Below are 13,266 nucleotides of genomic sequence, written 5' to 3' on the forward strand. Positions count from 1 at the left end.
AAATAAGTGACACCATGAAGCATTCCAATGTCAGAATAATTGGAATCCCGGAGGAAGTGGAGAGAGAGGACTAGAAGATGTATTTGAGCAAATCGTAGCTGAGAACTTCCCCAATCTGGGGAATGAAACAAACATTCGCGTCCTAGAGGCAGAGAAGACCCCTCCCAAGATCAAGGAAAACAGGCCAACACCCCAGCATGTAATAGTAAAACTTGCAAATCTTAGAACCAAGGAAAACATCTTAAGGGCAGTTAGGGGGAAGAGATTTCTTACGTTCAGTCAGACTTATCCACAGAGACCTGGCAAGCCAGAAAGGCCTGGCAAGACATATTCAGGGTACTAAATGAGAAGAACATGCAGCCAGGAATACATTATCCGGCAAGGCTTTCATTTACAATGGATGGAGAGATGTAGAGCTTCCACGACCGGCAGAAACTGAAAGAATATGTGACCACTAAGCCGGCCCTGCAAGAAATATTAAGGGGGGTTCTATAAAAGGAGAAAGACCCCAAGAGTGATATACAACAAAAATTTACAGGGACAATCTATAAAAACAACGTCTTCACAGGCAACATGATGACAATTAATTCATATCTTTCAATAATCACTCTCAACATGAATGGCCTAAATGCTCCCATAAGACAGCACAGGGTTGCAGATTGGATAAAAAGACAGGACCCATCCATATGCTGCCTACAAGAGACTCATTTTGAAGCTAAAGATACATCCAGACTGAAAGTGAAGGGATGGAGATCCATCTTCCATGCCAGTGGACCTCAAAAGAAAGCTGGGGTAGCAATTTTTATATCAGACAAATTAGATTTTAAACTAAAGTCTGTAATTAGAGACACAGAAGGACACTATATCATTCTTAAAGGGTCTATCCAACAAGAAGATCTAACAATTGTAAATATCTACACCCCCAACATGGAAGCAGTCAACTACATAAGCCAACTGTTAACCAAAATAAAGAGTCAAATAATGTTAATTGTAGGAGACCTCAATACTCCACTCTCAGCAATGGACAGATGATCTAAGCAGAAAATCAACAAGGAAACAAGAGCTTTGAATGATACACTGGATCATATGGACCTCATAGATATTTACAGAACATTCCACCCTAAAACAACAGAATACTCATTCTTCTGGAGCGCACATGGAACTTTCTCCAGAATAGACCACATACTGGGTCACAAATCAGGTCTCAACCAATACCAAAAGATTGAGATTATTCCCTGCATATTCTCAGACCACAATGCTTTAAAACTGGAACTCAGTCACAAGAAAAAAACTGGCAGAAATTCAAACTCTTGGAAGCTAAAGACCACTCTGCTCAAGAATGTTTGGGTCAACCAGGAAATCAAAGAAGAACTTAAACAATTCATGGAAACCAATGAGAACAAAAACACATCGGTCCAAAACCTATGGGATACTGCAAAGGCGGTCCTCAGGGGGAAACACATAGCCATCCAAGCCTTACTAAAAAAAATAGAAAAATCCCAAATTCACCAACTAACTCTACACCTTAAAGAACTAGAGAAAAAGCAACAAACGATGCCTAAGCCACACATTAGAAGAGAAATAATTAAAATTAAAACAGAGATCAATGAATTAGAAACCAGAAACACATTAGATCAGATCAACGAAACTAGAAGTTGGTTCTTTGAAAGAATTAATAAGATCGATAAACCACTGACCAGACTTATCCAAAAGAAAAGAGAAAGGACCCAAATTAATAAAATTATGAATGAAAGGGGAGAGATCACGGCTAACACCAAGAAAATAGAAACAACTATTAGAAATTATTATCAACAACTATATGCCAATAAACTGAGCGATCTGGATGAAATGGATGCCTTCCTGGAAACCTATAAGCTGCCAAGACCGAAACAGGAAGAAATTGACAACCTGAATAGGCCAATAACCAGTAACGAGATTGAAGCAGTGATCAAAAACCTCCCCAAAAACAAGAGCCCAGGGCCTGATGGATTCCCTGGGGAATTCTACCAAACTTTCAAAGAAGAAATAATACCTATTCTCTTGAAGCTGTTTCAAAAAATAGAAACAGAAAGAAAGCTTCCAAACTCATTCTATGAGGCCAGCATTACCTTAATTCCCAAACCAGGCAAAGACCCCACCAAAAAGGAGAATTTCAGACCGATATCCCTGATGAATATGGATTCCAAAATCCTCAACAAAATCGTAGCTAATAGGATCAACAATACATTAAAAGGATCATCTACCACGACCAAGTGGGATTTATCCCTGGGATGCAAGGGTGGTTCAACATTCGCAAATCAATCAACATGATAGAACACATTAATAAGAGGAAGGAGAAGAACCATATGGTCCTCTCAATTGATGCAGAAAAAGCATTTGACAAAATACAACATCCTTTCCGGATTAAAACTCTGCAGAGTATAGGGATAGAGGGAACATTCCTCAAGTTCATAAAATCCACCTATGAAAAACCCACAGCGAATATCATCCTCAATGGGGAAAAGCTGAGAGCCTTTCCCTTAAGATCAGGAACACGTCAAGGATGCCCACTCTCTCCACTATTATTCAACATAGTACTAGAAATCCTAGCAACAGCAATCAGAAAACAAAAAGAAATAAAAGGTATTCAAATTGGCAAAGAAAAAGTCAAACTCTCTCTTTTCACAGATGACGTGATACTTTAAGTGGAAAACCCAAAAGACTCCACCCATAAATTGCTAGAACTCATACAGCAATTCAGTAATGTGGCAGGATACAAAATCAATGCACAGAAATCAGTTGCTTTCTTATACACTAACAATGCAACTGTAGAAAGAGAAATTAGAGAAACGATTCCATTTACAATAGCACCAAAAACCATAAGATACGTTGGAATAAACCTAACCAAAGAGGTAAAGGATCTATACTCTAGGAACTACAGAACACTCATGAAAGACATTGAAGAAGACACAAAAAGATGGAAAAATATTCCATGCTCATGGATAGGAAGAATAAGCATTGTTAAAATGTCTATGCTGCCCAGAGCAATCTATATCTTCAATGCCATCCTGATCAAAATTCCAATGACATTTTTCAAAGTGCTGGAACAAACAATCCTAAAATTTGTATGGAATCAGAAAAGACCCCGAATCACTAAGGAAATGTTGAAAAAGAAAAACAAAGCTGGGGGCATCACGTTGCCTGATTTCAAGCTATATCACAAAGCTGTGATCACCAAGACAGCATGATACTGGCACAAAAACAGACATATAGACCAATGGAACAGAATAGAGAACACAGATATGGACCCTCAACTCTATGGTCAAATAATTTTTGACAAAGCAGGAAAAAACAAGCAATGGAAAAGACAGTCTCTTCAATAAATGGTGCTGGGAAAATTGGACAGCCACATGCAGAAAAATGAAACTCAACCATTCTCTAACACCATTCACAAAGATAAACTCAAAATGGATGAAAGACCTCAATGTGAGACAGGAATCCATCAAAATCCTAGAGGAGAACATAGGCAATAACCTCTCTGACATCGGCCACAGCAACTTCTTTCAAGATACATCTCCAAAAGCTACTGAAACAAAAGCAAAAATGAACTTTTGGGACTTCATCAAGATAAAAAGCTTCTGCACAGCAAAGGAAACAGTTAACAAAACAAAGAGGCAACCCACAGAATGGGAGAAGATAGTTGCAAATGACACTACAGATAAAGGGCTGCTATCCAAGATCTATGAAGAACTTCTCAAACTCAACATCCAAAAAATAAATAATCAAGTCAAAAAGTGGGCAGAAGATATGAAAAGACACTTCTCTGAAGAAGACACACAAATGGCTAACAGACACATGAAAAAATGTTCATCATCATTAGCCATCAGGGAAATTCAAATCAAAACCACACTGAGATACCACCTTACACCAGTTAGAATGGCAAAAATGGACAGGGAAAGAAACAACAAATGTTGGAGAGGTTGTGGAGAAAGGGGAACTCTCTTACACTGTTGGTGGGAATGCAAGTTGGTACAGCCACTTTGGAAAACAGTGTGGAGGTGCCTCAAAAATTTAAAAATAGAGCTACCCTCTGACCCAGGAATTGCACTCCTGGGCATTTACCCCAAAGACACAGATGTAGTGAAAAGAAGGGCCATATGCACCCCAATGTTCATAGCAGCAATGTCCACAATAGCCAGACTGTGGAAAGAGCTGAGATGCCCTTCAACAGATGAATGGATCAAGAAGATGTGGTCCATATATACAATGGAATATTACTCAGCCATCAGAAAGGATGAATCCCCAACTTTTACATCAACATGGATGGGACTGGAGGAGATTATGCTAAGTGAAATAAGTCAAGCAGAGAAAGTAAATTATCATATGGTTTCACTTATTTGTGTAACATAAGGAATAGCATGGAGGACACTAGGAGAAGGAAGGGAAAAATGACGGGGGGGAATTGGAGGGAGAGATGAACCATGAGAGACTATGGACTCTGAGAAACAGGGTTTTGTGGGGGGGATGGGTTAGCCCAGTGATGGGTATTAAGGAGGGCATGTACTGCATGGAGCACTGGGTTTATATGAAAACAATGGATCGTGGATCACCCATCAAAAACTAATGATGTATTGTATGGTGACTAACATAATAAAATTAAAAAAAATGTCTATGCTACCTAGTGCAATCTACACATTCAATGCAATCCCTATCAAAATACCATCAACTTTTTTCACAGAGCTGGAACAAAGAATCCTAAAATGTGTATGGAACCAGAAAAGACCCCAAATAGCCAAAGGAATGTTCAAAAAGAAAACCAAAACTGGTGGCATCACAATTCTGGACTTTAAGGTCTATTACAAAGCTGTCATCATCAAGAAAGTATGGTACTGACACAAAAACAGACACATAGATCAATGGAACAGAACAGAGAACCCAGAAATGGACCCTCAACTCTATGGTCAACTAATCTTCGACAAAACAGGTTGGGAAAATTGGACAGCCACATGCAGAAGAATGAAACTGGACTATTTCCTTATACCATACACAAAAATAGACTCAAAATGGATGAAAGACCTAAATGTGAGACAGGAATCCATCAAAATCCTAGAGAAGAACATAGGCAGCAACCTCTTTGACCTCAGCCATAGCAACTTTCTTGCTAGACACATCTCCAAAGGCAAAGGAAACAAAGGCAAAAATGAACTATTGGGTCTTTATCAAAATAAAAAGCTTTTGCACAGCAAAGGAAACAGTAGACAAAACCAAAAGACAACTGGGAGAATGAGAGAAGATCCTTGCAAATGACATGTCAGATAAAGGGCTAGTGTCCAAAATCTATAAAGAACTTATCAAACTCAATACCCAAAGAACAAACAATCCAATCAAGAAATGGGCACAAGAAATGAACAGACACTTCTCCAAAGACAACATACAAATGGCCAATAGACACATGAAACAATGCTCAACATCACTCGGCATCAGGGAAATCCAAATCAAGACCACAATGAGATACCACCTCACCAGTCAGAATGGCTAAATTTAACAAGTCAGGAAACAAGGGATGTTGGTAAGGATGTGGAGAAAGGGGAACCCTCTTACACTGTTGGTGGGAATGCAAGCTGGTACAACCACTCCGAAAAATAGTATGAAGGAGGGTATGTGCTATGGCGAGTGCTGTGAATTGTGCAAGACTGTTGAATCACAGATCTGTACCTCTGAAACAAATAATGCAATATATGTTAAGAAAAAAAAAGAAGAAGAAGACAGCAGGAGGGGAAGAATGAAGGGGGGAAAAACGGAGGGGGAGACCAACCATGAGAGACGATGGACTCTGAAAAACAAACTGAGGGTTCTAGAGGGGAAGGGGGGTGAGAAGATGGGTTAGCCTGGTGATGGGTATTAAAGAGGGCACATTCTGCGTGGAGCACTGGGTGTTATGCACAAACAATGAATCATGGAACACTACATCCAAAACTAATGATGTAATGTATGGTGATTAACATAACAATAAAAAATAAAAAAAATAGTATGGAGCTTCCTCAAAAAGTTGAAAATAGAGCTATCCTACAACCCAGCAATTGCACTACTGGGTATTTACCCTAAAGATACAAATTAGTGTTCTGAAGGGGCACCTGCACTCAATTATAGCAGTAATGTCCACAATAGCCAAACTATGGAAAGAGCCCAGATGAATGGATAAAGAAGATGTGGTATATATATACAATGGAATACTATTCAACCATCAAAAAATGAAATCTTGCCATTTGCAATGACATGGATGGAACTAGAGAGTATTATGCTAAGCGAAATAAGTCAATCAGAGAAAGACAACTATCATATGATCTTGCTGATATGTGGAATTTAAGAAATAAGACGGGATCATAGGAGAAGAGAGGAAAAAATAAAAAACGAAACCAGAGACGTAATCATAGGAAACAAAATGAGGGTTGCTGGAGGGGAGCGAGGTGGGGGATGGGGTAACTGGGTGATAGACATTAAGTAGGGCACGTGATGTAATGAGCACTGGGTATTATATAAGACTGATGAATCACTGATCTCTACCTCTGAAACCAATAATACATTATATGTTACTTAATTGACTTTAAATGAAAAATAAAATAAAATATCACTAAAATTTTTCTGCATGCATATGGAAAAAATATTATGGAAAGAAGATCCAGGTGGATAAGTGATTAAAAAAACACACACAACTACAATATGTGAAGAACTTACTAAGTATACTACTATGCACTTTATGTAGTTATAAAATTTATTCCTCAAAACAAAAAAATGAAAAAAGAAAGTGAAGGGACAGAAAAGCATTTATCATGCAAATGGAAGTGAAAAGAAAGCTGGGGTAGCAATACTTATATTGGACAAAATAGACTTTAAAACAAAAACTGTAACAAGAGACAAAGGAGGGCACTACATAATCATAAAGGGAAAAATCCAACACGAAGATAGAACAATTGTAAATATTTATGCATCCAACATGGGAGCACCCAAATACATAAAGCAGTTAATAACAAACATAAAGAAAGTAATCAATAGTAATATGATAATAGTAGGGGACTTTACCGCCCCACTTACACCAATGGACAGATAATCCAAACAGACGATCAGGAAGGGAAGAATGGCTTTGGACACATTGGACCAGATGGATCTAACAGATATATTTAGAACATTCTCCCCTAAAACAGTGGAAAACACATTATTTGCAAATGCACATGGAACATTCTCTGGATAGGTCTCATGGTAGGCCACAAAACAAGTCTCAATAAATTTTAAAAGACTGAAGTCATAGCATGCTTCTTTTCTGACCATGTTATGAAACTAAAAATCGACTACAGGAAGAAATCTGGAAAGAGCACAACACAAATACATGGAAGTTAAATAACATGCTACTAAACAATGAATGGGTCAACCAAAACTCAAAGAGGAAATCAAGAAATACATGGGGAAAAACCAAAATGAAACAGTATGGAGGTTCCTCAGAATTCCTTAAAATTCTGTAGGTTCCTTAAAAATAAAATTACCATGTGATCCAGTAATTTTGCTACTTGGCATTTACTGAAAGAACATGAAAACACTAATTAAAAAAATATATGCACCCCTATGGTCGTTGTAGCAGTATTTGCAATAGCCAAGGTATGCAAGTAATCCAAGTCCCCCATCAAAGGAAGAGGTGATATATATATCTGTATATGTGTGTACACACACACACACACACAATGGAATACTAGCCATAAAAGGATGAGGCTTTTACCATTTGTGACAACATGGATGGACCTAGAGGGTGTTTTGTTAAGTGAAATAAGTCAGAGAAAGGTAAATATCATATTATTTCAGTTATATGTGGATTCTAAAAAACAAAAGACAGAAACAGACATATAAATACAGAAAGCAAAGTGGTGGTGCCAAAGGGAAGCAGGTGAGGGTTTGGGTAAAATGGGTGAAGGGGAGTAGGAAATACAGGCTTCCAGTTACAGAATAAGTCAAGGGGATGAAAGGTACAGCACAGGGAACAGAGTCAATGGTATTGTCATTGAAGATAATGGAAAGCATTGCATAGTGACAGATGGTAGCTACGCTTGTTGGGAGCGTAATATAATGTATAGACTTGTCAAATCACTATGTTGCACACATGAAACTAATGTCACATTGTGTATCAACTATGCTTTAATAAAAAATGTTTTAAATAAAAAAAATTTCAGTAGTGTGGCATAAAGAACTCGGAGACCATCTCAAACTTCGATTAAAATTTTGTACGTGACTGAGAAGGGATTATAAATCAACAGGGAATAAATGAGCTTGTGATAGATGGTGTTAGGACAATTGTATATCCATATGGAAAAAAAAAAACCTCCCTCCCCAAATCCCAATTAAAGACCTAAATGTAAAAAACAAAACTTTAATATCTTATAAAGTATAATACCTTCACTACTTCAGTATGCAGGCTGGATTTCTTAAACATGACAAAAAGCACAAACCACACACACATACACGTGCAGAAAGACTAATAAATTTCACTCCATTCAAAATGATAAATACTTCTATATGACAAAATAAATCATAATCAAGCTAAAAGACAACATGTAGGAGTTGATAGTTGTAATATAAACTACTAACAGAAACAACAGCATGCATCTTTTACAGCTGACTAAAATGTATGTACACACGCACCCCACATCTCCTTCATCCATTCATCTATTGATGGACATTTGGGTTGCTTCTATAACTTGGCCATTGTAAATAACGCTGCAGTGAACATAGGGGTGCATAGATCTTTTCAAATTAGTATTTTCATTCCAACATTGCATGTCAACTATACTAAAAAAAACAACATCCAGTTTAAAGTAGTCCCAAAAATCAATAATAAAATAATGTGCAGGCACCAACCAGCAAGAAGGGAGCAAAACCAGTATGAATGAAAACTTGAAAAAGGAGGCTACTCTGGTGCATACCAGCTGGCTGAATACCAACCTGCCAAACAATCCTAAAGGAAAGTCAATGCAAGACATGCAAACACAGGATAATTGAAGTCCCTTCTCAGAAAAAATTTAAAAAAGAAATTAGAAATGAAGGTTATCCTTCAAGCAGGCAATTAGATTTAATTAAAAGGAAACTAAAGTTAATTGCTTGGATTATAATACTTTACGTTGAGCCATGTGAAATGACCATATTTGTAAATAAAAGATAGTCAAAAACTGGCAATTCCTATGGTTCTATTTCTATAGCCTTCATTTATACACGGTATTGCAAATTGCATGTCCAGAATATTTCAACCTGTAGAGGTAAAGATAGAAACTACCTACTAGTTCATGGGCTTGAAACTAGTTTTCAGGTAACACTAAAACTTGATTTGACTCGATTATATGTGGTAGTTTTAAAGTATTGTGTTTTCCTGGAAAAACTGTTTTATAACCCACCAAAAATGTAATTCTTGGTCAAAAACTGAAATATGCTTAGATGATTATTAAAAGCCTAAAGCTGAATGAGAGAAAAATCTAACTCAATTTAAATTGAATGAGTTTACACTTTTTTTTCCATTTTACCTCACAAAAATCAATTTGTTTGTATCTGTACACTATAAAAATTCCACTATAAGTTTTGGGTTTTGCAATAGCAATGCTGTTGGCTCCTTAACTTTAAAAGGTTCTCACAAAGTTTAAGAACAATCTTAAATAAAAGTGCTCTGACAGTTTTTAAAATTAGACATTTTTATTTCATATTTTGGCAAATCAAAAATGAAGAAACTCAAGTAGTCAATAAACAAGAAAAAATATGCTCAACCTTCCTTAGTTTTGTTATTCCTATTTTCTTCCCTTTAGTATTTACCTTCCACCCTCCCTCCTTACTCTTTCCTTCCCTTCTTTCAGTCTTGAAGCTAACATCAAAAAATGTTAACAACTATTTTTTTAAAGATTTATTCATTTATTTGAGAGATAAGAGAGAGAGAGAGAGCGCGCGCAGGGTGGGGTAAGAGGTGCAGAGGAAGAGAGAAACTCAAGCCGACTCTGCCCTGAGCACAGAGCCTGGTGAGGGACTCCATCTCATGACGCTGAGATCACAACCTGAGCTGAAACCAGGAGTCAGATACTTACCCACTGCGCCACCTAGGAGCCCCCCGCCAAAAAAAAAATTTAACAACCATTAATACTAATAGCAGTATGTATCTTGTTCTTGTACTTTAGTGTATTAATATGTATTTAGAAAAAGAGAAATTAAAAAAATATTTTTACCTTTGCCTCCCTTACAGTGAATCACTACGACGTTTTCGTCATCTTGAGCCATCCACTTATCTACTTCCTTGGTGAATGCCACCATCTCACTGATTTTAAATGTAAAATTTTTAGTTGAATTAAAATTCATCCAAAAAATCAAGCCCACTATATTTAGCTTTCTTTTGACAGCCATCTTGGCATAAAACTTACCTTAGAGTGGGGACGTTGTGATCATCAATCATGATTCGCTGGACCCTGTAATGGAAGTACTTAGGATCATAAGCTCCTTCACCTAAAATAAATGATACACTGGTCATATATCTATGCCTAATAAATATAGCAAATGATAAAGTTATGAAGAAGTTATACTTTTTTATTATAAATTCCTTATCCACCTTTAAAAAGAGCTTTCTGACTGGTTCTTGCTGCTTTAAGAATATTAAGGGTCTGAAAAATAGAGATAGTAGTGGTTTGTCCATCTTGAATAACCTAAACCCAACTTATTTGGGTTTAACAGGTCTTACTTTTAATTTTCTAGCAGGCTACTCATCATATTATTATAGGGTAGACAGATACCACAGAGCAGAAGTAAATGTGGCCAACCAGAATGCTTGCCTCCTGAAAATGTCCGTTTAATATACAGGAAGAGGAAAAGACAAAACAGAGTAGGAAGCGGGGATATAATCGCTTTTCTACAGGGTTTTGCTTTTTAGCATATTTTCCCTTGTTTATTGACTATTTAGAATTTTTTCATTTGGGTTTTGCTCTCCTCACACCCCACTCCTAGTGAGTTGTCTTCAAAACACAAGCTGACAGGAAAAACAGAAGTATTTTTCCTAAACCTAATACCACTAGAGCAGATTCAACCAAATTGGCTATGCCTCAACTTAAGCCTCCTGCCTCCCTCACAGGGCATTTATACTATTGAGATAAAAATATTGAGATATTTTTTTCCTACAAAACAGAACCAGTGCAAGATAGAGTTTTTTAAACTCACTTCCCATCACCCACCAAATACTTATGATTAAATGAAATGTAAAGACTGAATCATCCTGTTTTAAATCAATAGTAGCAAAATATCTGGCCATGCACATACTGCATAGATTGTAGACTTGATAGTGGTCTTGATGTTTGGTATCTAGGAACCGCACAACTTCCTAGAAAAAATAGACACATATCTTACATAAATCCACGTGGTGTATATAAGCCATTCCTTAGGAGTAAGCCAAAATGGTCATTACCTTTTATTCAGCTGTCCCACACTTAGCACCTTTTAGGGGAGATTTAGGGAATATAAGAGTATGTACATTCCAAGTCCTATCTCATCCACTGATGGTTTTCAAATAGCCCACAATGTTGTGCTTGACTACTCTGATTAACCTCTACTATAAATACACATTGCTTAAAGCTATCAGAGGCAGTTAACTAGCCTTAAGTAAATTTGTGAAAATTATGATTTCACAGTAATATATGATTCTTATCTAGATCTATTTTCTGAATATAGGTTTTTATTTATATTTTTTAATTTTTAAAAAAGATTTATTTTATTTATTTTTATTTTTTTTAAACATTTCATTTATTCATTTGCAAGAGAGACAGAGAGAGAACAAGCAGGGGGAGAGGCAGAGGGAGAGGGAGAAGCAGACTCCCTGCAGAGCAAGGAGCCCAATGTGGGACTCGATCCCAGGACCCTGGGATCATGACCTGAGCCGAAGGTGGACGCTTAACCATCTGAACCACCCAGGCACCCAAGATTTATTTATTTTAGAAAAAAGAGAGAGAGCATGAGTAGGGGGAAGAGGAGAGGGAGTGAGAATCTTCAGCAGACTCCCCCTGAGCGTGGAGCCTGATGTGGGGCTCCATTTCACAACCCTGAGATCATGACCTAAGCCAAAACCAAGAATTGCAGGCTCCACCAACTGAGCCACCCAGGTGCCCCAATAGATAGGTTTTTTAGATAATGACCTGGATATTATAGTCTACCTATGCAATATTTAAATGAATAAATGATGCAAAAATGTGTGGTATGATTGTGTGTGTATATATGCATGATAGAAAAAGATAAATACATTATATTAAATTTTAGTTAAGTGGTGGCAATATGGAGACTTTTTTGGATTATCTTTGCATATTTTCTAAAATGAATACATATGTGTGTATGTGCATATACATATATATACACACACAAATATGCATATATGCATAACTTTTCAAATAAGAAATAGTGATCTAAAATACAGTTATAATCACCATACTAATACAATATTTCCAACAAATTTATACATTTGAAACACACACACACGTGCATTGTCTGTTTACAACAAAATGACTGTAAAAACGGTAAAAAATTGCTGAGTATAGTACCCTGAGCAATGTTTACTAGCTTCATATTGAGAAAAAGAAAAGATATCAAAATGACCACTTGATTAAATAGTCAGGAGGAAATAGTAAGTCAAAAAGATAAACACTCTGAGTCTGCATAAGGCTGGAATGGAGGAATAAATAGACTCGTACACATCAAGATTTCATGAGATCCTTTGCACATTTTAGTCCAGATGGATTGAGGGATCAGATATAAAAAAAACACAAATAACTCTAAGAAGTTTAAGTGAACATCAATTCTTTTTGATTAAAGAAATCAAATCAATGGAAGATCAACAGATTTAGTTTTGACTTTATAAAAATTTGAAATTTCCTTTTAAAAAAATGCCACAGTACAACAAACAAATAACAGAGAATAATTTTCAGTAAAATTGAGTGAATGGGGACTATGTCTAGTATTATCTATAAACTAGTTATACTAGTATAAACTAGTAACTCATAACAATTTAAATAGTACTCCCTCAACCTGTGGGTAAGGGGGCCTAGGACATAAATATATTCATAAAAGAGAAAATCTAATTGCATAACCACCTATATAGATAAATGTTCAGCCTCACCAATAGAGAAATCTAAACAACAACAAAATCCCATTTTCACCCATGAAATTAGCCCTCTCCTTTTCTTTTTTTTTTTAAAGATTTATTTATTTGAGAGAGAGAGAAAGAGAGATAGAAAGCAC

The 13,266-nt window shown here is 36.6% G+C and overlaps 1 protein-coding gene across 1 annotated transcript in view; it reads right to left on the reverse strand.

The window, feature by feature from the left end:
• Positions 1–13,266, reverse strand: part of LOC114210531 (phosphatidylinositol 3,4,5-trisphosphate 3-phosphatase TPTE2-like) — a 151,370-nt gene that overhangs the window by 43,720 nt on the left and 94,384 nt on the right. The window contains exons 13-15 of the mRNA XM_028104810.2: positions 11,302–11,362; positions 10,416–10,497; positions 10,224–10,312 (exon numbers count right to left, since the gene is read on the reverse strand). Coding sequence (XP_027960611.2) covers positions 10,224–10,312; positions 10,416–10,497; positions 11,302–11,362 — 232 coding nt within the window. The remainder of the gene's footprint in view (positions 1–10,223; positions 10,313–10,415; positions 10,498–11,301; positions 11,363–13,266) is intronic.

Source organism: Eumetopias jubatus, unplaced genomic scaffold (assembly GCF_037043125.1).
Source record: "Eumetopias jubatus isolate StellerSeaLion01/CBP00866 unplaced genomic scaffold, mEumJub1_p1.0 scaffold_3, whole genome shotgun sequence".
NCBI lineage: Eukaryota > Metazoa > Chordata > Mammalia > Carnivora > Otariidae > Eumetopias > Eumetopias jubatus.